The 25,841-nt window shown below is 34.4% G+C and overlaps 4 protein-coding genes and 1 long non-coding RNA gene across 5 annotated transcripts; all 5 read left to right on the forward strand.

Annotated features, from left to right (window-relative positions):
* The first annotated feature begins 838 nt into the window (after positions 1 to 838).
* Positions 839 to 1,442, forward strand: LOC110871021. The gene is made up of 3 exons (XR_002553430.2): positions 839 to 929; positions 1,215 to 1,294; positions 1,419 to 1,442. It is a non-coding gene; the product is annotated as an uncharacterized LOC110871021 (long non-coding RNA).
* Positions 1,443 to 3,855: 2,413 nt separating this feature from the next.
* On the forward strand, positions 3,856 to 4,929 carry LOC110869857 (ATP-dependent DNA helicase pif1-like). The gene has a single exon (XM_022119065.1). It carries the CDS (start codon positions 3,856 to 3,858, stop codon positions 4,927 to 4,929), a length of 1,074 nt encoding a protein of 357 aa, XP_021974757.1.
* Positions 4,930 to 15,613: 10,684 nt separating this feature from the next.
* Positions 15,614 to 17,871, forward strand: LOC110872617 (scarecrow-like protein 30). The gene has a single exon (XM_022121455.2). The coding sequence runs from the start codon at positions 15,630 to 15,632 to the stop codon at positions 17,616 to 17,618; it is 1,989 nt and encodes a 662-aa protein (XP_021977147.1). The 5' UTR covers positions 15,614 to 15,629; the 3' UTR covers positions 17,619 to 17,871.
* Positions 17,872 to 21,156: 3,285 nt separating this feature from the next.
* LOC110872616 (thylakoid lumenal 15 kDa protein 1, chloroplastic) lies at positions 21,157 to 23,191 on the forward strand. Its single transcript, XM_022121454.2, has 8 exons — positions 21,157 to 21,301; positions 21,377 to 21,502; positions 21,568 to 21,663; positions 21,741 to 21,813; positions 22,520 to 22,581; positions 22,662 to 22,743; positions 22,809 to 22,869; positions 22,969 to 23,191. Exons 1-8 carry the CDS (start codon positions 21,176 to 21,178, stop codon positions 23,018 to 23,020), a joined length of 678 nt encoding a protein of 225 aa, XP_021977146.1. The 5' UTR covers positions 21,157 to 21,175; the 3' UTR covers positions 23,021 to 23,191.
* Positions 23,192 to 23,826: 635 nt separating this feature from the next.
* On the forward strand, positions 23,827 to 25,422 carry LOC110872615. The gene is made up of 2 exons (XM_022121453.2): positions 23,827 to 24,527; positions 24,615 to 25,422. Exons 1-2 carry the CDS (start codon positions 24,053 to 24,055, stop codon positions 25,352 to 25,354), a joined length of 1,215 nt encoding a protein of 404 aa, XP_021977145.1. The 5' UTR covers positions 23,827 to 24,052; the 3' UTR covers positions 25,355 to 25,422.
* Positions 25,423 to 25,841: the final 419 nt, after the last annotated feature.

Here is a 25,841-nt window from a genome sequence, read left to right on the forward strand (position 1 = left end):
TAGGTTTTTTTAGCTATTTTAGGTTGTGTTCACATTCGTTCTCAAGGTTCTCACGATAAGGGTGGTTCTCGCATGAGTCCCTCCCTATATATATATATATCTATACTACTTTAATAAGCATATAGGAAGGACAAAATGGTAATTTGGCAATATGTTGAAAACACCCTCAATGCACAATGTACAAGTCTTAAGGCACCAAGAAATACAAATAAATTACCCTTCTACCGGTTCATCTTCAGCCGTCCATTTCTCTCAATTTTCACACGGATCGCGATCTCAGCCGTCCACTTCGCTTCACACGGATCAACTTTTCAATTCCTTTCTCTCTCACAACTCACACATCTCACAAAACCATCAGATCTTCTCTCTCTCTCTCGGCGACTCAAGAAACCCATGCCAGATCTATCACCAGATCCGTTTCATGAGCAGATCTGTGAGGATTCCACCGCCTATTCCCCTCCGCCTTGTTACGCTGCTTCAATCGCGGCTTCTCCTTCATTCCAGGTATCATACTTCTCTAAGAATCGAAAACTTTTAATTTTTTTTCCCAAGAACTGAAAATTACCCATGATTTGTCTTTTATTCAGGAATCGTCAACGTAAAATCAAAGCTTTGTTCTTGATTTTGTTTTTAGGGCTTTGCTGATTTCTGGCAATCTAGGGTTTTGAAAGTGGAGATTTTGGCGATATAGGGCTTAAACAAGCTTTATCTGGCAACTTGGTAAGAACCGATACCTGTAGAATCATTTCTTTCTTCTCATTTAATGAATATATCTGGCTCTAATATGGCAAGTGATGATGTTTGACGGTAGTTTCTATATGTTTTTCAGATGTCGAAGGCACCAAGGGATCCACAGATTTGCTGGAGAATGGCCGGAATCAGGTGACTGTCTGTCCATGAATCTCTCTGGAATCATGTTTCAGATGAAGGTAAACACACAAATCGCTCTTTAAGACGACGTTTTACTTCCATATTAATTACGTTGTCCTTTGCACAACTTGAATTACTATTCTGAATTCTTAAGAACTTTCACTGATTTAAAGATTTTACACTAAATGACACTCTTGGATGGACTTTAGTAGAAGCAATCTTGAATTCCGACATGGTGTAATTTGATGTATAGCTTATTTCGTTGATTTAGGGTTAAACAATGGTAAAATAAGTTGTAATTATTTTCTTTTGAGTTAACTTTATGTGATCGTTGTCTTGTGCAGACATTGATAGAACAAAACCAAGACTCAAAATCCTGCACTCAGTCATTCACCAAAGCTTCTAAATAAAGCACATGTTGATTGTAAGTTCATTCTTTGGTGTCTTTATCCAACGTTGAGGTGATTTCTTAAGAAACCCGTAACCCTAGGTAAATCGTGTTTCAATTTATTTATTCTTGATTGTTGTGAATGTGTTATGAATTTCAGTTGATTTAAGAATGAGAAGAAATCCAAAAGGAAATCGGAATCGAAGCTGCAAGTGAGTTAACAATACATATTTATTAGGTTGTAGTTTTTTTAGTTAATTAATCTTTGGTTATTTGATCTTATTTAGGCGGTAGATTGGCGTAAACAAACTTGTAGGATTTGTTGGTGGTCAGAGATTGACTGTGTGGAGATCGACATTGTGGAGAAGTACTTTGCAATTCTTAGATAAAATCCCAACCAAAGAAGCTCTAAAAAGAAGGGGGCTCATAGTGTGCTAGGCAACTTCGTATGATGTACGACTTGACCGGATGAAATGGAACAAATCTTTGTCAATTGCCAAGTGTGCTAGGCAATGGTGCAGGACAGACTTCTACAAGCATCTCTGCTGGCCTAGGTAATCTATAATTAAATATTGTAATTGTAATTTCCTGTTACAGTAAATACTACTGTAGCCAATACTTTGAAGTCATTTGAGGATCGAATCGAGACTCTCATAGTAGCCAATACTTTGAAGTCATTCGAGGATCGAATCGAATGCTTACAAAGGAGACTAAGCTGAACTTGTGATGTATTTTTTTTGTTGTACAGCAACTTCTGATTGGATCTGGTGGCTGATGGGTCGTGGAGCGAAACCCTAACAACGTCGACGAGCTGAACGGTATATGAAGTCTAAATCTGTATTTTCATACGTTTTTGTTCGCTGTTTGAGTCTGATCTGTTTAATATTTATATAGTGTTTGGATAGGGTTCAATGACACCGAATCGATGATTTTCTCTCTATTCGACACAAGATCCACTGGGGTTGACCTCTAGGTATCGTTATAAACCACATCTAATGTTTTTTGTTTGTTATTTGAGTCTGATCTGTTTATAACTTCTACATATGTGTTCGGATCTGGTTAACTTTATGTTTGCGACAAGAGTTATGTTTATTGACTTGAGCAATCATATTAATGGTTTTTTAATAGAAAATAAATATTATTAGTTCATTAACAACTAAAAAGATTCAGTAAAATATTTTATTGAGATTTTGTAATCACTAATCATATATTGACCAATGGGTAAATATAAGACATTCAAGATTTACCTTACCCGAGCAGGCGAGCAGGAGTTGCAGCAGAAGCAAGAGCCATAGTAGAAGTCGAAGCCGTAGCAGAAGGTATGAACTGTGAAATTCAGTTTTTGTTCTTAGATTCATAGAAGACGTTCTTAGATTCAATTTTTGTTCTTGAATTCAGTTTTTGTACTTGAATTCATCAGTTTTTGTACTTGAATTCATAAAGTTAAGATTGAATTCAATTTTTGTTCTTGAACTCAGCTATGCCTTTTCGGTTTCTTGTCCTACATACGATAATCGATGTACAAAAAAATGTGTATGTTCTCAAGTTAACTTCTATATATGTAATTTATGTATTCAAGTTAACTTGTGCTGCTTATGACACCTGTTTTTACATGTACCAAAAGCTTGGTGATGTTTATATTCAGCCGTCTGCAAAAGTTCATCCAACTGCAAAGGTAATTAGGCCCTCCCCTTTGCAGGTTTCAAATTGAGTTCTTTTTCAAATACGTTAAATCTTTTTTCTATATAGAATTTGCATTTGGATGAATATAGCAGCCTCTATTGAATATGCTACGTTTTTTGGTATATTGATCTCTAAAATTGTATAGATTGGTCCAAACGTATCCATATTCTAGAGCTTGCATTTGGATTAATATAGCAGCCTCTATTGAATATGCTACGTTTTTTGGTATATTGATCTCTAAAATTGCACAGATTGGTCCAATCGTGTCCGTATCTGCGAATGCACGTATAGGAGCTGGTGCACGGTTGATTAATTGTATTGTTCTTGATGATGTCGAAATCAAGGTACAGGAGTATATGTCAAGATAATGATACAGAATTTACAGTTTAGCACTTGCCGGTGGAATTGTAGCTTAATATTGTTATTCGGTTGTCTCAGGAAACGCAGTGGTGATTCATTCGATTGTCAGCTGGAAATGTTCGATTGGGCGGTGGTCACGTATCCAGACTGAAGGAGATCACAAGGCAAAACTTGGAGTCACAATTCTTGGTAAGCTATTTTTAACCTTTTGAGAAAGTTATGATAAGTTAACTACAGGTAATAATCTCATACATTGAAAACTTCTGAATAGATTAGCTCATTTTCTACGTGTGACCCATTATCAGTTAAGTACTCATCGCATTGACTCATTTCTAAAATTCAAGTGAAGCTTTTAATGTTGAAGATGAGGTCGTGGTACAATCCATGGGTAAAAATTTCAATGAATTCGACCTTCCTAAGATAACAGACGATGTTAACTTACAAGATGCAGGTTATCGTGAGTTATAAGAAGAGTATGGGATTGTTTTGGAACCTGAACACTTAAGTGCCAAAGATTCACTTAATCCGGACCAAAAAACGTGTTTGATGAGATCATGATGCATGTTGATAATGATCTTCCAGGCGTGTTCTTTATTGATGGTCCAGGTGGAACTGGAAAAACATTTTTGTACATTGCCTTGCTTGCTGAAATTCGGTCACGTGGTCTTATTGCTCTCGCAACAGCTTCATCAGGTGCAACGGCTAATAATATGCCAGGAGGTAGAACGGCTCACTCGAGATTCAAGATTCCTCTTAATCTTGAAAATAATTCAATGTGCAATATCAAAAAACAGAGTGGGGCCGCTAAACTAATTCGGTCTGCCAAAATAATCATATGGGATGAAGCGTCGATGGCTAAACGACAAGCGATAGAGGCAGTCGATCGTACATTCCAAGACATTATAGGTGTTAGTCTCCCATTTGGTGGAAAGATAATGGTTATGGGAGGTGACTTCAAACAGGTGTTGCCAGTTATTAAACGTGGCACTCGAGCACAAATTGTAGACTCCAGCGTACGAATGTCACCTCTTTGGTCGTTGACTAAGAAGATGCGGTTGACCATAAATATGAGAGCGCTGAAAGATCCATGGTTTTCTAAATTTCTTTTAAGAGTCGGCGATGGAACTGAAGAACCAATCGAAGGAAACTATATCCGCATACCCGATGACATGACAATTCAGTGCAACAACAGAGAAAACGCTATAAAAGAATTGATCCATGCCATCTTTCCATCAATTGAAGATAATGTATATTCTTCAGATTATATAATCTCTAGAGCAATATTGTCCACTAAAAATGATAGTGTTGACGAGATTAATAATCAAATGATTGAAATTTTTCAAGGGGAGGAAAAAGTTTATTACAGTTTTGATGAAGCTGAAGACGATCAGCGCAACTTCTATCCGGTCGAGTTCTTAAATTCGCTAAATGTTAGTGGTTTGCCGCCTCATAAGCTTCGTTTAAAAATTGGATGCCCAATAATATTGTTACGTAATATCGATCCATCACATGGCCTGTGTAATGCCACGCGGTTGATATGTAAGGGTTTCATGCGAAATGTTATTGATGCGGAAATTGCAGTCGTCAACATGCCGGAAAAAGAGTTTTTTTGCCAAGAATCCCTCTAACCCTTTCTGAAGATGACATGTTCCCATTCAAGCTGAAAAGAAAACAATTTCCAATTCGACTTAGCTTTTCCATGACGATTAATAAAGCTCAAGGTCAAACAATTCCGAACATTGGTATTTATCTACCGGATTCTGTATTTTCACATGGACAACTTTATGTCGCGTTATCAAGTGGGATTTCAAGACAAAGTACGAAGGTGTTGGTACATATCGCCAAAGAATTCAAACAACGCGGAGTTTACACATCAAATGTTGTCTACCAGGAAGTGTTGCGTGACTAATTAATCGCATCCGTATCAAAACGAAGGTAAGTTAGTAGATTTTGTGCCTTATTTGCTTCCAGAAATTACTTTTTAATTACTATTTTAAAGCACCTGTAAGCGTGTAACATTTTTTTATGTGTCGAAATCTGGTACAGGAGAGGAGAAGATACAAGAAAGTCATAAGCGAACGGATGTATTGGTAAAACAGGAAGAGATACAAGAGACTCCCCGCATTTTGTTTTTATTGTTTTGTCCAGCTACTTGACTGTTTTGAACTCTTCTTGTTTTTAATTACATCTACTTCCTTGTTTTGTACTATTCTTGTAGAAGATCACGAATAAGAAAACTAACTTAAGTACTATACGATATATCACGAGACGACGGACAAACTAACGGTAAACGAGTATCCTATTGTAAATCGCCACTCCCGCCGCATGGCGCGGGTAAGTGACTAGTATATATATACATATATATATATATATATATATATATATATATATATATATATATATATAGGGAAAGGTTCATTTGAGAAGAAATTTAATGTGAGAAGAAAAAGAAGAAAGGGCATATTAGTAAAATGTTATTTCATTTATAGCTCATATCATTAATTTTTCTCTCTTTAATTAATTAGTCAACTATTCATTAATTATCCTACATATAATCTACAAAACCTATACATATCAAAATTTTCCTACATATACCCTACACATTATAGAATTTTATCCTACACAGTCAAAATTTATCCTACACAGTCAAAATTTATCCTACACACCTCGAAATATATCCTACACAACTCGTAATTTATACTACACAACTAGTAATTTATTCTACACTTTAAATTAAGTTGTTTTTTTAATTTGAAAAAAATATATATTTTGAAAAGGAGTTACACATTTAATTTAGCTAGTTATTAAAGGGGAAGAATACAAATTAATGATTTATGTAAGTTTACCAATATACCATTATATTAAAATTAAATACAAATATTAAATGAAGTAAAATGAAGCATTCTTATTGGTTGAAACTTCTTCTTTTTTCTTCTTACAAAAAAATTTTTCTCATTTGAACCCTCCACTATATATATATATATATATATATATATATATATATATATATATATATATATAGGGGACCGCTAAAATAAAAACCACCTCCAGTTGTAAGAACCATGAGAACTTTTTGATCCGGGGCGAGGTGGACCAAAACTTTTTTCATAAACGTAGATGCGTGTACTATAAACACATTTGTAAAAAAAAACTCAAAAAAAAAAATGTCGTGAGTGTAGTTTTGAGCACCACAAGTTTGTGTTTACGGGTACCGTAAATTTTATTTAAAATTTACGGTACCCGTAAACACAAACTTGTGGTGCTCAAAACTACACACACGACATTTTTTTGAATTTCTTTTTTACAAATGTGTTTATAATACACGCATCTACGTTTATGAAAAAATTTTTTGGTCCAACTCGCCCCGTACGGTGTAGTTCTCATGGTTCTTACAACTGGAGGTGGTTTTTATTTTAGCGGTCCCCTATATATATATATACATATATATATAGGACAAAGATCCGTTAGGAACCACTCTTTATTGCGAGAAACCGCGAGAACCAATGTGAACACATGGCATTATTGTAAATATATTCAACTACAACACAACGCGGTGGCATATATTGTAAATATATTGACGTCCCCTGTTTTAGGGTTTCTCCCGTTCAATTCAGTCATTCCTAAACCACAATCTGCATCATCAGCCATCATCAGCAGCGACACATTGAGGGATCACGGCTGTTCACGGCGGCGTACAGGCGGCGCACAAGAGTGTACGGTGGTTCTCACGGCAGTAAACAACGGTCGATCCCACAAATTTCACAGGTTCGTTCGTATCTCATCGGCCGTTCACGGATTTCACGGTGGAGCGGCAGTCGGCGTTCACGGGTTCCACGGCGGGGCATAAGTCAGCGGTGGTGATGGTCTGGTGGTGGTGAGCATGACAACTGTGTGTCTAGGGTTCCGGCGAGGGTACCGGTGTCTCTCATCGACCGATCTAGATACAGAGTGTGACACTTGAATGTGATCTTGAACAACCGCAACGTCATTGACTTGAATCGACCGATCTATATACAGAATGGGACACTTTGAAGGTGATATTGAAGTCAGAGACTTGAATCAGATACTTGAATCGGTGTTCCAGCGAGAATTCAGGTAATCTCTTTTCGTCTGCATCTCTCCATTTTTATGTAGATCGGTTCATCGTGTGGTTAGTGGGCGAGCGTGAAGGAGATGGGCAGTGACTGTAGGTTCACCACCGTCAATCCAACATCGCGGTCACAACTACACCACAGGACCATCCCGGATGGGTCACTGCGGGTTGGACATTTGTAAGTGTTTATTATTGTGTAAATCGGTGTTAATTTTAAGTTTTTATGTCCGTATGTTGCTTTTGAATTATTACATTTACTATATTTGAAGTGCTTATGTAAAAGTGAATAAAAATGACGTCAAGAGGAGATGAGATTGCTCTGATCGGCATAATTCAGTGTTTCTCATCTTTGTAAGTTTTTATGTGACTAATATGCACATGTGCATTGCAGTTTATACGGTTTGAGACTAAAAGGTATTATACATCTATACTTGTAAATTATCTATACTTGTGAATTATACTACTGCATTAAAATGATAAGCAATAAATTATACTGCATTGAATGGTATGTAAATGTGCATTATGTTGACAAATACATTATGTCGTTATATATTAAATGATAATGCATATGTGCATTATGTGACAATTACATTATGCACATGTGCATTATGTAGACATTATTATGTTGTCAACTACATTGTGCACATTTGTGCACATGTGCATTATTTCGACAATTAAACTATGTAGACATTTAACGACAATCCGTAACCATCACAAATTAATCATCACATATAAACTTTTAGCCAACCCAATGGTACATAACTATACATATGTTTAAACATCACTAATACCACCTATTTGTCATTAATAAACATCAAACAACTAACTTATTGTTTTCTTACGTATATTACTTATCATGCACATGTGCATCCCATTACCACACCCCCACACCCTGTAATAATTACAAACTTTTAAACAACTTTTATTTATTATTTACACAGGAACAATACAGGAACAGTACGCCTAATGGCGCCTAATGGCACCCCATATTGGATACCCAATGTTGACGATGATCCCGAAGAATCTGCATACATACAAGAATTTGAGCAAACTCTTAGACGTTCAACCAGACCAGAAGTCCGTAAATCAACCAACCCGACTTATTATTCTTGATTGAAGTATTTACGACGATAAACGTTTTGCACTATATGTTTGTTTTCAAATGTTTATGATTATCATCGTTATATTTTGTTATCAATTACCTATTGTATGTGTTATACTTTGTTACCAATTACCTGTTATATGTAATCGTTTCATATTTTATTATTATCCATCTAACATATATGACCAAACTTACTATATTGACAGAAAAATGCACATGTGCATACATGTTTACTGTTTGACTCCATATGGTTACTGATATGAAAAAAATGCACATGTGCATACACTTATTTAATAATGCTCATGTTCATCCAAACATATTTTGTTTAACAACGTAAAACACAACACAACGATTTGATATGCATATACATCGATCACGTGTACATATGCATACACATCGCTCTCATATACATACTCTCATATACATATTACATCGCTCTTGATATGCATATACATAACTCTAAAATACATGATGCACACAACTGCGAAAAAATCAAGGCTGCCAACGTGTTGTTGCTATTGCTGTTGGACTACCTGCTCCGTCTGAATCCAGTTCTGATGATGTTGATCTTGATGACACCGATGAGTAATGAGTATTCTGATGAGAATTCTTCTTATTCTGATGATAACCCTGATAATACCCTTGAAGTCCCTACATATGTGCAAGAACCTGAACAAACTCTTAGGCGTTCGACCAGATGTCGTAAATCAACCAACCCAAACTCATGATTCTTGATTGATCTATTATCTATTACAGCTTATGATTATCGAACTTAACTACTTATGACTATCAATTTTTGTTTTGATTATGTTTCTTAATGGACTATTTATGCGTTTTTTAATATATTCATCATTGCCATCATCCTAATTTGTTATAAATTATGTATTACATGTAATTATTTTTGATTTTATTATTACCCACTTAACATAATGTAATTTTATTACTACCCATTTAACTTACAATATTAATATTAATGCCTAACTTACAATATGCACATGTGCATATGTATCTACCAGTTGTATCTAACAGTTGAATCCACTTGTTTACTGACATACCATTGTTTATTATTATACTTGTTACTAATATTAATATAAAACCATTTGTTGTACCTTACATATAACTATACCCATTTGTAATACATTACATACTACACAGTACATTATATAACTTTATGCACATGTGCATACCCATCATTTAATTTATTAACCAACATAATATAACATATTTTAACAATCGTGTACATCTATAACACATTATATATTACTAACATGCATTTAATCATTACTAACATTCATTACCAACCATCTTGTTAGTTTAACCATTTTAATGCACATGTGCATAAAGAACAACAACCAATACGAACTCCAAACATTGATTACTATATCAGCTAAAATACCAACTGATTACTATATCAACTACTATACCAGCTGTTGTCAACCACATTTAACCAAAACTATAAACGACATCATAACAAAGTACCATCTGACGTGTTAAAACAAACAAAACAAAAACAAAGTACTAGTTTCATTAACATAAATCACCAACAAAACAGAAATACTATATGTTCCTACAGTTAATAACTTGTTGTGTTAACTCATACCCTCAAACTTTGTCCTCGTTCTTCCATTTGTCAAGCATGTTCCAACATTTTTCTTGTTTCATCGCCTCTTTGTCTAACATTTTCCGCATTTTTTCATCTCTCAAACCAGGTGTTGTCTCTTTTGCAAGTTACATAACAGTTTCCTTGTACATGTTTGCCTCTAATAGTAACAGTTTTGTTGCTATCTTCATCCTCAAGTTTTTCAATCCTTTACTTGTTTCCTTGTACATGTTTGCCTCTAATAGTAACATTTTCTTGTTTCCAGCGCCTCTTTGGTGTCTTTTACTTGTTTTCGCGATTTTACAATCCTTTTGTTCTTTGTCTTAGATGTTACGTCCAAAGCTTTGGTTGTTTCTTCGTGTTTCCGTTTACTTGTCCTTCTTTCTACAACAACACATTTAGTTGCATCATCTCGTTTATGTATGCTTTTGTCCTTTTGTGCGTTCTTTTCCACCTTTAAAATACCTGAATTCAAAAAATTAATGCGTTTGCGCGAGTTATAACATTTGAAAAAAAAAACTGATAATGCACATGTGCATAAATGCATATTGCGTCATTAACCCTAACTAATAAACACAAATTCAATAACATACCGAAATCAGAACGTTTATATGCACATGTGCAAACAAATCAACAATATGCAAACGTTTATGATACGTTCTTACATGCTAATGCACATGTGCATAAAAACATATCCGAATCAAAACAATTATTATAAATAATCAACATGATATAACCTTTTTGTTTATTATTCATATTACCTTTCATTGCCACTGTTGTGTATGTGTCCGCATCCGTGTCGGGCATCTTTGACGTTTATGTCTCCGTATCCGCGTCGGGCATCTTTGACGATCCTTCATCTCTTGGTTTTAATACAAACGTGACTTTCTTCAAATTTTTTTCCGATTTTTTTCCATTGCTGATATACAATTGACATGTTGAAAAAAGCACAAACAATAAACCCAGTAGCCAGTACCTCAGACAGACAGTAAGCGAATGTAATATAACTATGCACATGTGCATACAGACAGTAAAGAGCGGATGTAATATAACTATGCACATGTGCATACATACAACAATATTATGCACATGTGCATTCCAAAACAAACACAAACACGTAATCAACATAAACACGTAATCGTATTTACATGAACAGTGTTATGCACATGTGCATTCCAAATCAAACACAAACACGCGATCGTATTTACATTAACAATATTATGCACATAGAACAATATTATGCACATGTGCATTCCAAAACAAACGCACATGTGCATTCCAAAACAAACGCACATGTGCATTCCAAATCAAACACAAACACGTAATCGTATTTACATGAACAATATTATGCACATGTGCATTCCAAATCAATCACAAACACTTAATCGTATGCACATGTGCATTCCAAGTCAATCACAAACACATAATCGTATCGGTATTGACCTACATCGACTGTAATCTATATGAACAAGCACATAATCGGATGTAATCTACATGAACAAGCACAACTCTGTAATCTACATGAACAATCACATACATGAACAAACACAACATAGTATGAACTTACATCAGTATGAACTTACATCGGTTGTGTATGAACTTTCAAGTGCGTAAATCAATGCAACGACGACCGTATGCTCTTCGTAATATATAAACCTCGCCGAATATGCCGAGTATGGCCGTTTTTTGCCCTAAATCTATTCGGTATTTGCCCTAAATCTATTCGATTCGATATGGCCGTTTTTTGCCCTAATTTCGAGCCGGCGATTAATGTACGGACGGCGATTGAACAGCGACGATTATCGTATGGCGAAATTGCTGATAAACTGCTGGAATTAGGAGCGTCAGTGAGTATCGGGAGTATCGGCGATTGAGTATTGAGTATCGGCGATTAAGTATCGGACGACTGAATTGGGAGAGTTGTGATAGTTGTTGGACTTGAAATTGTACTATATATCATAATTGAATTCAACGTTGACGTCCGGGAGAGCGGGTTTCTATTTTTTTATATATTTACAAAATTGCCATCCGTTCACATTGGTTCTCGCGGTTCTCGCAATAAAGGTGGTTCTCGCATGAACCTCACCCTATATATATATATATATATATATATATATATATATATATGGTAGGGTTCATGCGAGAACCACCTTTATTGCAAGAACCGCGAGAACCAATGTGAATATAACAAAATAAACCAACTACACCACCAAAAACCTAAAAAACCTTAAAAAATAACCTAACCCCCACCCCCCCCCCCCCCAAAAAAAAAAAAAAAAAAAAAAAAAAAACTAAACCTCCACCCAAGCTAAATGCTAAAAACTAAACCATAAAGCTAAACCCGAAAAAAATCTAAAAAACACATAATTTTTTTAATATTTTTTTATAAAAATCGCTACTTTTAGTATATAAAAACATTTTTTTATTTTTTTATTAACGAAAAGTAGCGATTTTTATAAAAAAATATATAAGTAGTGATTTTTATAAAAAAATATATACATTTTTTATGTGTTTTTAGATTTTTAGGTATTTTTGGTTGTGTTCACACTAGTTCTCGCGGTTCTCGTAATAAAGGGTGGTTCCTAACGGATCCTTCTCATATATATACATATATATAACACTATATAACATCATATAAACATCGTATAACAATATGTAACACCATATAACACCATATAACACTATGTAACACTATATAACACTACATAACAAATATAACACTATAGTTTGTCTGATAGCATGTCTATGATAGATATATAGTGTTATATATTGTTATATAGTGTTACATAGTGTTATATGGTATTATATGGTGTTACATAGTGTTATACGGTCTTTATATGGTGTTATATAATGTTATATATAGTGTTATAATACACTTCTCATACTTTTGAATTAATGTACACTATCCCTACCCTATATATATATATATATATATATATATATATATATATATATATATATATATATATATATATATATATATATATATATATATTGCCCTTACGGTAAACTAATTACGCAACTTATATATAATTACGCACAATAATAAATACCGACACACAGTAATTACGCTCTCGTAAAAAAATAATTACATATAAAAATTACACAACTTAAAAAAATATACTTTGAGTATGGCATTGCTATGATTTATTTTTTCAATATAAAAAAATACGTGATTACGCGCTTTATGGTGTTTGTGTTACCGTGTTGTATTCTCTGTCGTATCGTACCAAATTGATTAATGAGCTATTACACAAGTTGAAGACACAACTATCATAATTACTCCATGAATACCATGTTTGATCATGAACTAATCGAACCTTTTATAGATTTTTATACATTGCATTGAGATTGTTTTAGGCCATATATGGTATGTTATTTATTACTGTATGTGTATATATATGTATATAAATCTCTATGTGTGTGTCTTTTTTTTGGTACATCTCTTTGGAGATTAGATTATTTAAATTTTGGAACAACCAAAAAATTTTAAACATTAAACAATAAATTAGATATATATATATATATATATATATATATATATATATATAAGAATTTTAAATATATGTAATATCATATATATGGATGGGAGTTTCCTACAAAGTCTATTTTTACTATAAAGTGTAAAAAGTCATAAAACACCATTATGTCAACCATAAAACACACTCAAAACTCACAAATAACATAGTAAAGATTACTAAAACACCATATTTGTGGGTTTTGTGTTGTGTTTTGGATGATAAGACTTTGATTATCGAATTACTAATATTAGTGTGTTTTATGTTAATTATCATGTTTTGTTTTATATTCATAGTTGTACGATTATGTGTTTGAAGTTTTTAAGGACTGTTAGGGTTTGTATATTGTGTTTAGTGGCCTTATTTTGTTATTTGTGGGTTTTGAGTGTGTTTTATGGCTAAAATTGTAGTGTTTTATGACTTGTACACTTTGTTGGAAAAATGAATATATATATATATATATATATATATATATATATATATATATATATATATAGAATTGCGCTAAAATAAGAACCACCTCGAGTTGTAAGAACCGTGAGAACTTTTTGATCCGGGGCCAGGTGGACCAATTTTTTTTTTCATAAACGTAGATGCGTGTATTATAAACACATTTGTAAAAAAAAATTCAAAAAAAAAAAAAAATCGTGTGTGTAGTTTTGAGCACCACAACTTTGTGTTTACGGGTACCGTAAATTTTCCGGCAAGATTTACGGTACCCGTAAACACAAACTTGTGGTGCTCAAAACTACACACACGACATTTTTTTTTGAATTTTTTTACAAATGTGTTTATAATACACGCATCTACGTTTATGAAAAAAAAATTGGTCCACCTCGCCCCGTACGGTGTAGTTCTCACGGTTCTTACAACTCGAGGTGGTTCTCATTTTAGCGGTCCCCTATATATATATATATATATATCAAAAAAGATACAACAAAACCAATTTTTTTATAACAGATTTACAACATCAAAAAAGAATTTACAACATCAAATAATTCATTTCTCCTTTCAAAATCACCCTTTTTAGATTTTTTACACATGTGTAATTATAACAGATTTACACATGTGTAAATGGCAAACTTACACATGTGTAAATTTTCTTTATTTACGAATTCACGTAAATTTAAACGTGTAAATTAAATTTCTAACATTGTATTCGAATAATAATGATAAGTGTAGAAAAAAATTAGAATTTGAATTGTTTTTGATTAAGTTCTCGCGGTTTTTTCATTTGTTCTCACGGTTCTCACAATATTTAGCGTTCTCATTTAAACCTTCCCCTATATATATATATATATATATATATATATATATATATATATATATATATATGTATACAATACTTTGATATATAAGAATTAACTTTCATTTCCGTCTATAGGGGTATTTTGGTCAATTAGCCAAAATTTAATAGAACAAACAAACCAAGTTAGCCATTTGGATGAAAAGTGTTAAAAAGTGCAAACATGAGGGCTAGATTTGTTATAAATTAGATTTTTGGACCGAAATAATTAAGATTGACAAACCTCATGATCAAAAATAGATATTTACTCATATAATAATATATAACATGATACAGTGGTTAATGGTTAATATATAAATACTTTTCTTGCATCCTAAGTTTATTTGTCAACTCCGAAAATCAGTTCGGTGTTTTCTTCAGTCTCTCTACTTCTAGGGTTTGTCTCTGGTAAATCTCTTTATATTCACCCACAGTTACCTTATTGTCTTATACTTTTATGTATCATATGTATATGTGTAGTTGTTAATGTTGATCATTTAATATACTATTTAAATTAAGTTCCAGAATCAGTTGGCATTGGTTGTTTTCACTTTAATAGTTTAATGTTACAGTCTGCTGTTTCCAAATGTTTGTTGATCCAGTATACATACAAATTATTTATTTATTTATCAAGTTAAAAGAAAAATAAATTGTTAATTTGTTATTGAGGAATTTGTGGTACATGATTCCTAGTTAATGATAAAAATATTTTTTGGAAATAGTTTAGGCCATGGATGGACGATTGGGGGCGGATACTGGTTTATCGAATCAAAACACAACGAAATGCAACGAAGAATATGATTCGATTCCAGCGGATCAAAATGTTCCAAAGGCGACGAGCTTCGACGAGTCGATGATTACAGATTGTAATCTTAATGGGGATTCTGATTTTAGTAATTTGGGTCTTAAGTATATTAACCAGATGCTTATGGAAGAAGATATAGATGAGAAAAACTGCATGTTTCGAGAGTCTGCTGCTCTTCAGGCTGCCGAGAAATCTTTATACAATGTTCTTATGGTTCAAGATCAAGATACTAATGCAGAGGAAACTTTATGTAATGTTTCTACGGTTCAAAGTCGAGATCTTGCTGCAGAATCCACAGATCTTACCTATGATATTAGTGAATCTTCTGTTTTACCGACCAGTTTTGAGTCACAGTCTAGATTTCATCCGTCTTACAGCTTGTTTAGCAGTGCTAGTAATATCGTTGATGGATTTTCGGGTGCACCTGAGCAATTTCAACACGGTATAGATGAAGCAAGTAGGGTTCTTCCGAATGGTGTCCAAAAGGAGAAGACACATGAAAGTAGCTTCATCCCAAATGAATCAATAGGAAAAAAGAATCCTTATTCGGAAGATCTTGTTGAGGCTGAAAGGAATTCAAAGCAACGCGCAGTTTATAGTGAGCCAGATGTGAGTGTGAGATCTAAGATGTTTGATGATGTGTTGCTATGTGATGGACCCAAAACTCACCCTTTTCAATGTGATTTTGTTTGCAAAGAGATCGGTAATAAAGGACAACCGGATAAACCTAAGGGGTCTAATGTGGTTAAAGCCTGTGAGAAGAAACAAAAGGAAGTGGCGGATTTGCGAACACTTTTGAGCCTATGTGCACAATCGGTTTCCATCAATGACCAAAGGGGTGTGACCGATTTACTCAAACGGATAAGAGAGCATGCTTCACCTACGGGTGACGCTATGCAAAGATTGGCCCATTACTTTTCTGCTGGGCTTGAAGCTCGTATGGCCGGTTCTGGAACCGGAATCTACAAAAAACTTCTTTCTATACCCACATCAGCAGTCGATGTATTGAAAACTTACCGTTTGTTTCTCGGGTGCTTCCCTTTTACTAAAATCTCCCATTTTGTTTCAAACAAGACTATTATGTCTGTTGCACAAAACAAAACCAAACTGCACATCATAGATTTTGGAATTCTTCACGGTTTCCAGTGGCCGTGCCTTATACAAAAACTTTCAACTAGGCCCAATGGGCCACCCGAGCTTCGAATAACAGGGATCGACTTCCCATGTCCTGGTTTTCGACCGACCCAACGGGTTGAAGAGACAGGGCGCCGGTTAGCAAACTATGCTGAAACATTCGGTGTTGGGTTTAAATTCAAAGCGATAGCACAAAAATGGGAAACGATCACAATCGAGGATCTTGAGCTTGACGATGATGAAACACTTGTTGTAAATTGTGGTTACAAGTTTAGAAACTTGCTTGATGAATCAGTCATGGTGGATAGTCCAAGGAATAAAGTTTTAGATCTTATAAGGAAAATGAACCCGAAAATTTTTATACACGGGATCGTGAACTCGTCGTATGGTGTACCTTTTTTCCTGACGAGGTTTAGAGAGGCTTTGTTTTTCTTTTCTTCTTTGTTTGATATGCTTGATGCAACTGTTGACTGTTTGACCGAAGAACGAATGCTGGTAGAGAAAACCATGTGGGGACGTGAGGCGATGAATGTTATTGCTTGTGAAGGCGGTGAGAGGATTGAACGACCCGAGGCTTATAAACAATGGCAGGTTAGGAATCAACGGGCTGGGTTTCGCCAGGTGGCGTTTGATCGAAAGATCTTGAGGAAGGCTAAAGATAGAGGGACTTCTGATTACCATAAAGATTTTATAATCGATGAAGATGGTTATTGGATGTTGCAGGGGTGGAAAGGGCGTATGTTATATGCGATATCGGCATGGAAACCGGCTTGCTGCTGACAAAGTTTTGTTCTTGGAATGGAGATCATGGGTTGCTTTTCTTGCTGTTTTTGGTATTTGGAGTTTGTTTGATGCAGGAGGCTCAGCTGGAACATTTGACAATGAAGAGAGAATTATTATTTGAAAAATTGTAATTCTCTTAGAGTCAGTTGAAAGAAATCTTTTTATTTCTATTACTGTTGTAATAATGCTATCAGAAGAGGAGTAATCCAATATAATTCTGGTAGATTTCACTGTTGTAATAACTTCTTGTATTTTAAAATATTAACGTCTTGAATTTTAAAATATTTTTAATATCTGATGCTTATATGAATAATGTATTGTGTGGAGAGAAGGATAGAGATAAATGTTTCAGTAAGTTAATTTCGTTTCTTAACTATAAAAACTATTTAAGTTTAATTGTTGTGTATAGATAAATACTTGGTTATATGTAGTTGGTTGTATCACATGCTTGATCATTTATAAGTTTAATTTTTGTGTATAGATAAATACTTGGTTATATGTAGTTGGTTGTATCACATGCTTGATTAAGTTTAATTTTTGTGTATAGATAAATACTTGGTTATATGTAGTTGGTTGTATCACATGCTTGATCATTTATACTTCTACACACTTTTGTGTTTTGATCCCTCAAGTTTTAGTAATGACATGTTAAGTAGGGGTGATAATTTTTAATTATTTATTTATTTGGTTTTAATCACTTCATATGTCTTTCTCTCACGAAGTTTGTTTGCTTCCTTGCTTTTTGTTAAATTATGTTTCATTTGATAAATGAATGTGTTATTATGGGACTTTTATATTGATATATTGTATATTTGTAATGCAATAATTTTTATAGTATTGAGATTGTCATTACTCCATTGTATAACGATATAAAAATAATTAAAAAGCTTATAAAGAATAGATGTTTATGATAAGAGTTAAATCAATTAAAAATGCAAGATAATCATAAAGAAATTCAATAAATATTTTATTGATTATTTAAGGTTAGATAAACACTATGGAATTTTTATAGAATTCTTCCCAAATTTTTGGGAATTTTTGATTTCAATTGGGATATAGTTGACTTTATATATGTTTTAATCATTTTAAAAATACAAAATTAGCACAAATAAATTTTATAAATATATATATATATATATATATATATATATATATATATAGTGGAGGGTTCAAATGAGAAGAAAATTTTTGTAAGAATAAAAACATATATATATATATATATATATATATATATATATATATATAGGGAAGGTTCAAATGAAAACCACTAGTTATTGTGAAAACTCGAAAACTAATTAAAAAAAGCCAAAAAAACATACAAAAATTTTTTTTTTAATTTTTTTTTTGCAATCAAAATTTCGCAGGTTTTTTAATATAAAAAAAAAATTGAAAAAAAAAAAATTTGTGTAGTGCACATGTGTAATACTGCACATATGTATGTGTACTACACATGTGTATTATTACACATGTGCACTACACAAAATTTTTTTTTTTTTTTTTGAAAAATTTTTTTTTTATATATAAAAACTAGCGATTTTTATAAAAAAAATTGAAAAAAAAAAATTTTTGTGTGTTTTTTAGGCTTTTTTTAGTTAGTTTTCGAGTTTTCACAATAAAAGTGGTTTTCATTTGAACCATCCCCTATATATATATATATATATATATATATATATATATATATATATATATATATATATATATATATATATATATATATATAGGGGGGCTGCTAGAATGAAAACCACCTCGAGTTGTAAGAACCGCGAGAACTACACCCCACGGGTGGGCGTTCACCATGATTTTTTTTTACAACTAGATGTGTATATTATAAACACAGCCGTAAAAAAAAAATTTTAAACGCCGCGGCCGAGGGGGTAGTTTTTTACACCACAAGTTTGGTGTTTTTAATTTTTTTTTTTCTTTTTTCTTTTTTTTTTTCACCAAACTTGTGGTGTAAAAAACTACCCCCTCGGCCGCGGCGTTTAAAATTTTTTTTTACGGTTGTGTTTATAATATACACATTTAGCTGTAAAAAAAATCATGGTGAACGCCCACCCGTGGGGTGTAGTTCTCGCGGTTCTTACAACTCGGGGTGGTTTTCATTCTAGCGGCTCCCTATATATATATATATATATATATATATATATTAAGAATATATACATTGGTGATTTTCATTAAAAATAATATTCCGGAAAATTTGAATACAAAAATTAAGTATAGGAATACTTAATAAATACAACAAAAATACGTATTCCCGTACGTACAAATACACACCGAAATACGGCACCAATACTTGGCAAAATACACAAGTCTAAAAATATAAGTATAACTATACCCATCCTTGGGGGAAATTATTCATGAAGGATTACAAAACAAACAAGTTAAAATATATATTATTTTAACTAATATTCCAATAAATAATAAATATAATTTAAGTTAAAATATTATTATTTTAATAACTAATTATACTTTGGAATAATATTTATGACATCAAGAAACGTAACTCATCAAAGATACTAAGTCATAACAATTAAGACTAAGTCAATGTACGACCCATCCGTCTTATAAACCATAGCACGTGTGTAGGTAGTCGTGCGACCGAGAAGAAGCTTTGAGTTATACCAGTATACAAGACGCAAGATTGTGAATTCATGTCCCCCTTTTCTTTTAATTGTTTTCAGTTTTATAACTTTGGGGGTGAAATACATGTTACAAATGTTTCGATGATTACAAATGGTATGGTTAGCTAAGGAATGAACTGTTAGATCATGTGAATGAGTAGGCGTTAACTTAAGACCATTAATCCTTGTATAAGGACTGAGGGGCATGAGTGATAGATCTATTGGGTGTTGCGAGCCCCACCCATGAGCCCGCGGGTTGGACCATGTGGTGACTATGTCGTTCCCGCCGGATGGCTCGGTACGAAACACGCATAAAGGGTTGAGTCTTCCTACACCGTTACACACATATTAATGTATTAGCTACACATTAATTGATCTATTCATAGACGCTTTCATGCCGGTTTACAAATACATACATACAAACGTTTACAATGTTATTCGTGCACACATACAAACACAGGAACTCGCTCAACTTTTGTTGATGTTTTCAAACTATATGTATTTCAGGAAATTGAGAATGGATCTGGCGGGCGTTCAAGGTTTACAAGTTGTGTCTACAATAAATAATGTCATCCGCACTTTTGTAGGGTTTGAATTGGATGTCTTATCCTAGATAGGACATTCACTTCAAAGCCTTGTTTTATCAATGTATTGTGTCAAGTCCGTTATGGAACGTAAAACTTTGGTTGGTTTGTATTATTGAACCTGAAGTATGTGTTTGGTTCTAAAACAATATAGTTTTGTATTATTTTGAAACTTAATTATGGATGAATATCGTGGTTCCTATCATATAGTTGTTTGTTATGATTGAATGCAATGATATTAAGCAAGTCACAAAGTGAGGGTGAGGGTGTGACAGAGAGTACATGCAATTTGGTGTAAAGATAAACCACAAAACCAAATTTTATTTATTTATGTAATTTATAAAATGACATGAATTATCCATCTTTCTTCTCCCCCACAAACTTAACAATGGCGGTTCTCAACTTCGCCTTGTGTTGTCTCCCCCCTTCCAAACTCTCTTCTCTCCCATTTCTTCAGATCCCTAACTCTTCACATGTAAAATCTAAATTCCCCAATTCTTACATGTTTAATCTTATGAACATAAATGTAACGACTAAATTATATTTACAGGGACGGGCCCAGATCAAATTCACATTCACTGATGATTCTTCCATCAATCTGGCGTCCAAAGCATGCATTACAGCTTTAATATCTGCTTCCCTCTTCTTTGCTGCTGATCCTGCTCTTGCATTCAAGGTTACTTTTTATCATAATCATGATATAATCTGGAATTGGATTGAAGTTTTGAACTTTTGATACAGGGTGGAGGACCCTATGGTTCTGAAGTCACCAGAGGACAAGATCTTACTGGAAAAGATTTTAGTGGCAAGACTTTGATCAAGCAAGATTTCAAAACGGTATTCATCTTTTCAATTTTGGATATACATTTCAAATTCAACCCAATTTGTTGATTTTATCTTATCTGTAATTACAGTCCATTTTGAGACAAGCTAATTTCAAGGCTGCAAAGCTGGTTGGAGCAAGCTTCTTTGATGCTGATTTAACAGGTTTTCTTAATTTGTTTTTGGTGATCAAAATCTAGAGTTATATATGTTGTTGGAACTGAGAAATTGCACGCCCCGTTGGAATTGGGTCGGTCCCAAACCAGATGATGAACTGGACTTAAACGTAGGGGCTGTTTGTTTAGCTCTTAATGGTTCACACTGTTTGTTTCACAAGCAAGCAGATGTCTGAACGGTTCAGACATTTGCCTCTGAATGGTTAAGCATTATACTGAGTTTGGATGGTTAAGACCTATAATCTGAATTGGTTAGACATTTGCCTCTGAACGGTTAAGCATTATACTGGCTCTTAATGGTTCAGACCTCTTACTGATTCAGCACTTAATGGTTCAGACCTCTTATTGTAGTGAAAGAAAAGAAAATCGATTTTTGACCGGATAGGTACAGACCAGGCTGAGAACCGCCTTTTTTTAGCTGCTATAGGGAACCGAGAAACATACCTAGTTATATCTTGCCTACTTGGTGTTCTAAGAATTTGTAGTAATTCAGATGCTAATCTTGTGTATGCTTGGTAGACGATCTGGTAGTGTGCTAGCCCGTCTTCTATCGAGTGTTTAGGCGGGCCAAGTGCGAATGGGCTTAGTTGTTGAACTTAATTATCGATTAAGATCCTCAGCCGAATAAGCCTGTAAAGTCTCCCCCTCCCCTCCTACTGTTACACACACCACTAAAGATGAGGCTTTAATTTCAGGAGCTGATCTTTCTGATGCTGATCTGAGAGGTGCGGATTTCTCCTTAGCGAACGTAACAAAGGTTAATGTTTATGATTGATTCTTTTATCGCAACTTCTTTAGAACCAGGAACTCACACAACATTATTTAATATTTCTACAGGCGAATCTGACAAACGCCAACTTGGAAGGAGCACTTGTTACAGGGAACACGTCTTTCAAAGGATCGATCATAACAGGCGCAGGTATGATTTCATTCGGTTATATCATTGTACTCAGTTTCATAAAAATACTTTGTTATTCTGTACAGATTTTACTGATGTCCCTCTAAGAGAAGATCAGAAGGAATATCTTTGTAAAATTGCCGATGGGTAATCTACTAATCCCTATAGACTTAATTATTATGTTCATTTTTTTGCATATGTATTCGCGTCCGGTTCTAAAGATGATAAACTGTGTCTGCATTTTAGGGTGAATCCGACAACGGGCAATGATACACGAGAAACATTGTTTTGTAAGTAAGCCATGTCACAGCGCTCTCGTTGCATTCTATTTAGGAGATCTTGTTATGAGGTGTGTAAAACTATATCATTCTTTTAAAAAATATATTCAAAAAGTTCCCACATTTGTGTTTGGATTGAAGATCATCATATATTCAAAAAGTTCCCACATTTGTGATTGCATTGAAGATCATCATCATCATATTCATTGAAGTATAACGTCAGCGGTCTATGTTACAGCCTTACCCACAACATGCTTCAGTCACCTAAAGAGTTCATTGACTCTCAAAACCAATTAAAGTTGGTGATACTGGCACAAAAAAACTCATAAGTTACTACCTTTTGGCTTATGTTGCTGGTACATGAATCAACATAATTCATCCCTGTTTGCCTCTGATTTTGAGGGTTCATCCTAACACCTTAAATGAACCAAAAGACAACTTGTTTGTGAAATGTCGCGATGATGAGTTTACTTATGTTTATTTATTAAGCAAGCGAACACGAACATGGTTTTATTCGTTAATTTTAATAACTAAACCGAGAAAAAGGTCTCGTTTATTCAGTCTCATTTTACGTTTGATATTTGCTCATTTTGCAACATGTATAATGACGGTTTGAAAAGTCTATTATGGTCTAGTATGATTCATTACACTCGGATATAACCCTTTTAGCTCTGGTTTGACCAATTAAAGCACAACCAAGCCTTAGTTACCGTGATAAGTAAAGCCAAATATGACCCATTAAGACATGTATGATCTATTAGACTAGAAGGTATGGGGGCCGGCTTGGCCCGGCGCCGGACCCCCACACCGCCCCCTGGCCCGGCTTCCATCACAATCGGCCACCCATAGCCGGGTGTGCCGCCCCTCTTTTCAAAATAATACCGTTATTCAACGGCTATTTTAATAAAAAAAAAATCAATTTCCTTTTAAATAAATACCATAATCCCAATCCATTTTTAAACCAATTTCTCTCATTCTACTCCCATTCTTCTCCATTTCTCATCCTTTTTTATAAAAATACTCTATATTTTTTATACCATTCTCTCCCAAACATGAATCCATTCAACCCAAACAACCCCAACCCAAACAACCCCAACCCGAATAATCCCAATCCGAACCAACCTAATTTTTTTTCGAGTCCCGCTTACACTCCGACTATGGATCCTTCGTGGGGGGCTTCGCAATTTCCGTTTTCGGGTTTCCAACAAACACCCAACGCCTTCTCACAAATGTCTCAACTACAACAAGTTCAACAATATCAAGCGCTCCAACAAATCATGCAACGCAACACGTTTGAACAACTCCAATCCCAATCGCAACCCCCGGTTCAAGTTGAAGATGATGATGAAGAAGTCGTCCCCGAATCACCACCGCAAGAGCTCACGCGCAAAAAAAAGAAGGGGAAGGGAAAGATGGTTGAACCCGAAACCGCGCAAAAACCGAGAGCAAAGGGGAGGCAATGGACGAAAGTAGAAGAGGAGGCGCTAGCTATGGCGTTTACTAAGGCCTCTAATTGCCCGATAGTCGGTATATTTTTTTTTTTTATTTTCGGTTTCTATTTTTTTTATAAAATTTAATTTTTTTTTTACTAATGCACTATTTTTAAAATTTTAGGAAACAACCAAACGGGTAGTAGTTTTTGGAAGAAGACAACGGATAGGTTTAACGCGATTATGGAGCATGGGGAGGCTCGTGATGTCGAATCCGTCTCGGGCAAGTGGCGAAAAATGATCAAGGTCGTCAACGCCTTTAATCAAATTTATAACCAAATTTACCTTTCTCCTCCAAGCGGGAGTAACGAGCAAGATATTCTTAACCTTGCTATCGCCAAGTGGGACTCCCAAAATTCAACGCCTTTCCCGCACTTCCGAGCATGGAACGTTGTAAGGAAAGAACAAAAATGGAAGCCGGTTCCAAATGAGGTCGCAACGGCCAAACGCACTAAAACTTCCGAGTCCGGAAGCTATAGTGCGGGAGGCTCCACCGCTCGATGTCAAATTGACATAAACGACGACCCGGAAGATGACGAGGATGTGTTGCCCATTCACGAGTCGGATCGTCCCACCGGGAGGGACAAAGCAAAAAAAGAAGCGGCCGGAAAGCGAAAAGTGTCCGGCTCGAGTGGAGGTAGAGGCGAGAAGGCATCGTCAAAAATGGACGACTTGATAAACGAATTCCGTTCGTTCAAAGAGTTCGCGACCGAAAAGTATAGTCACAAGAAAACCGTGTCGTCCGACTATGCTCGAGCGGAAGATTTTAGGATTATGCGGTTGGATCTCGACTCGGTTCCGGAGGATGAACGTGAGGTTTATCGGAGGATGAAGGAAGAGGTGAAAAAAAAATGGACGTCGTAGGTTTTAGGAAACGTAATTTTTTTTATTTTTTATTTTCGGTTTCTTTTTATTTTTTAGGAAATGTAATTTTTTTTTATTTTCGGTTTCTTTTTTTTAGGGAATGTAATTTTTTTTATGGAATGAAATTATTTATGTTGTTTGATGTGATGTTTTTTAAATTTTATAAAGTTTTTATTACCTTGGTTATTAAATTAAACAATAGAAAATTATAAAATAATGAGGTGGGGCCCCATCCTCCATCCCCCTCCATCCCTCATTTGGCTCATCCTCCACGGGCCGTCTACGTGACGCCTACGTGGAGGCTCATCCCCGTGGGGATGAGCCGAACCATACCCACTAGTCTTATTATCTATCATGATATGATATGTATGATTTACTACAAACTCAATATAACGAAGGAGAAACCAATATGATCTTATAAAGCCTATCATAGTCTATTAGGAGCCATTACAATGATCTGCTAAGATACGTATGAAATTTTATTAAT

The sequence above is a fragment of the Helianthus annuus genome, chromosome 8 (genome assembly GCF_002127325.2).
Source record: "Helianthus annuus cultivar XRQ/B chromosome 8, HanXRQr2.0-SUNRISE, whole genome shotgun sequence".
NCBI lineage: Eukaryota > Viridiplantae > Streptophyta > Magnoliopsida > Asterales > Asteraceae > Helianthus > Helianthus annuus.

Coding starts and splice junctions, on each gene's coding strand:
- LOC110869857 (XM_022119065.1), top strand. CDS start 3,856: ATGATGCATGTTGATAATGATCTTCCAGGCGTGTTCTTTATTGATGGT.
- LOC110872617 (XM_022121455.2), top strand. CDS start 15,630: ATGGATGGACGATTGGGGGCGGATACTGGTTTATCGAATCAAAACACA.
- LOC110872616 (XM_022121454.2), top strand. CDS start 21,176: ATGAATTATCCATCTTTCTTCTCCCCCACAAACTTAACAATGGCGGTT. Junction 21,814..22,519: donor CTTTGATGCTGATTTAACAG/GTTTTCTTAATT, acceptor CTTTAATTTCAG/GAGCTGATCTTTCTGATGCT. Junction 22,870..22,968: donor CTTTGTAAAATTGCCGATGG/GTAATCTACTAA, acceptor TCTGCATTTTAG/GGTGAATCCGACAACGGGCA.
- LOC110872615 (XM_022121453.2), top strand. CDS start 24,053: ATGAATCCATTCAACCCAAACAACCCCAACCCAAACAACCCCAACCCG. Junction 24,528..24,614: donor CTCTAATTGCCCGATAGTCG/GTATATTTTTTT, acceptor TTAAAATTTTAG/GAAACAACCAAACGGGTAGT.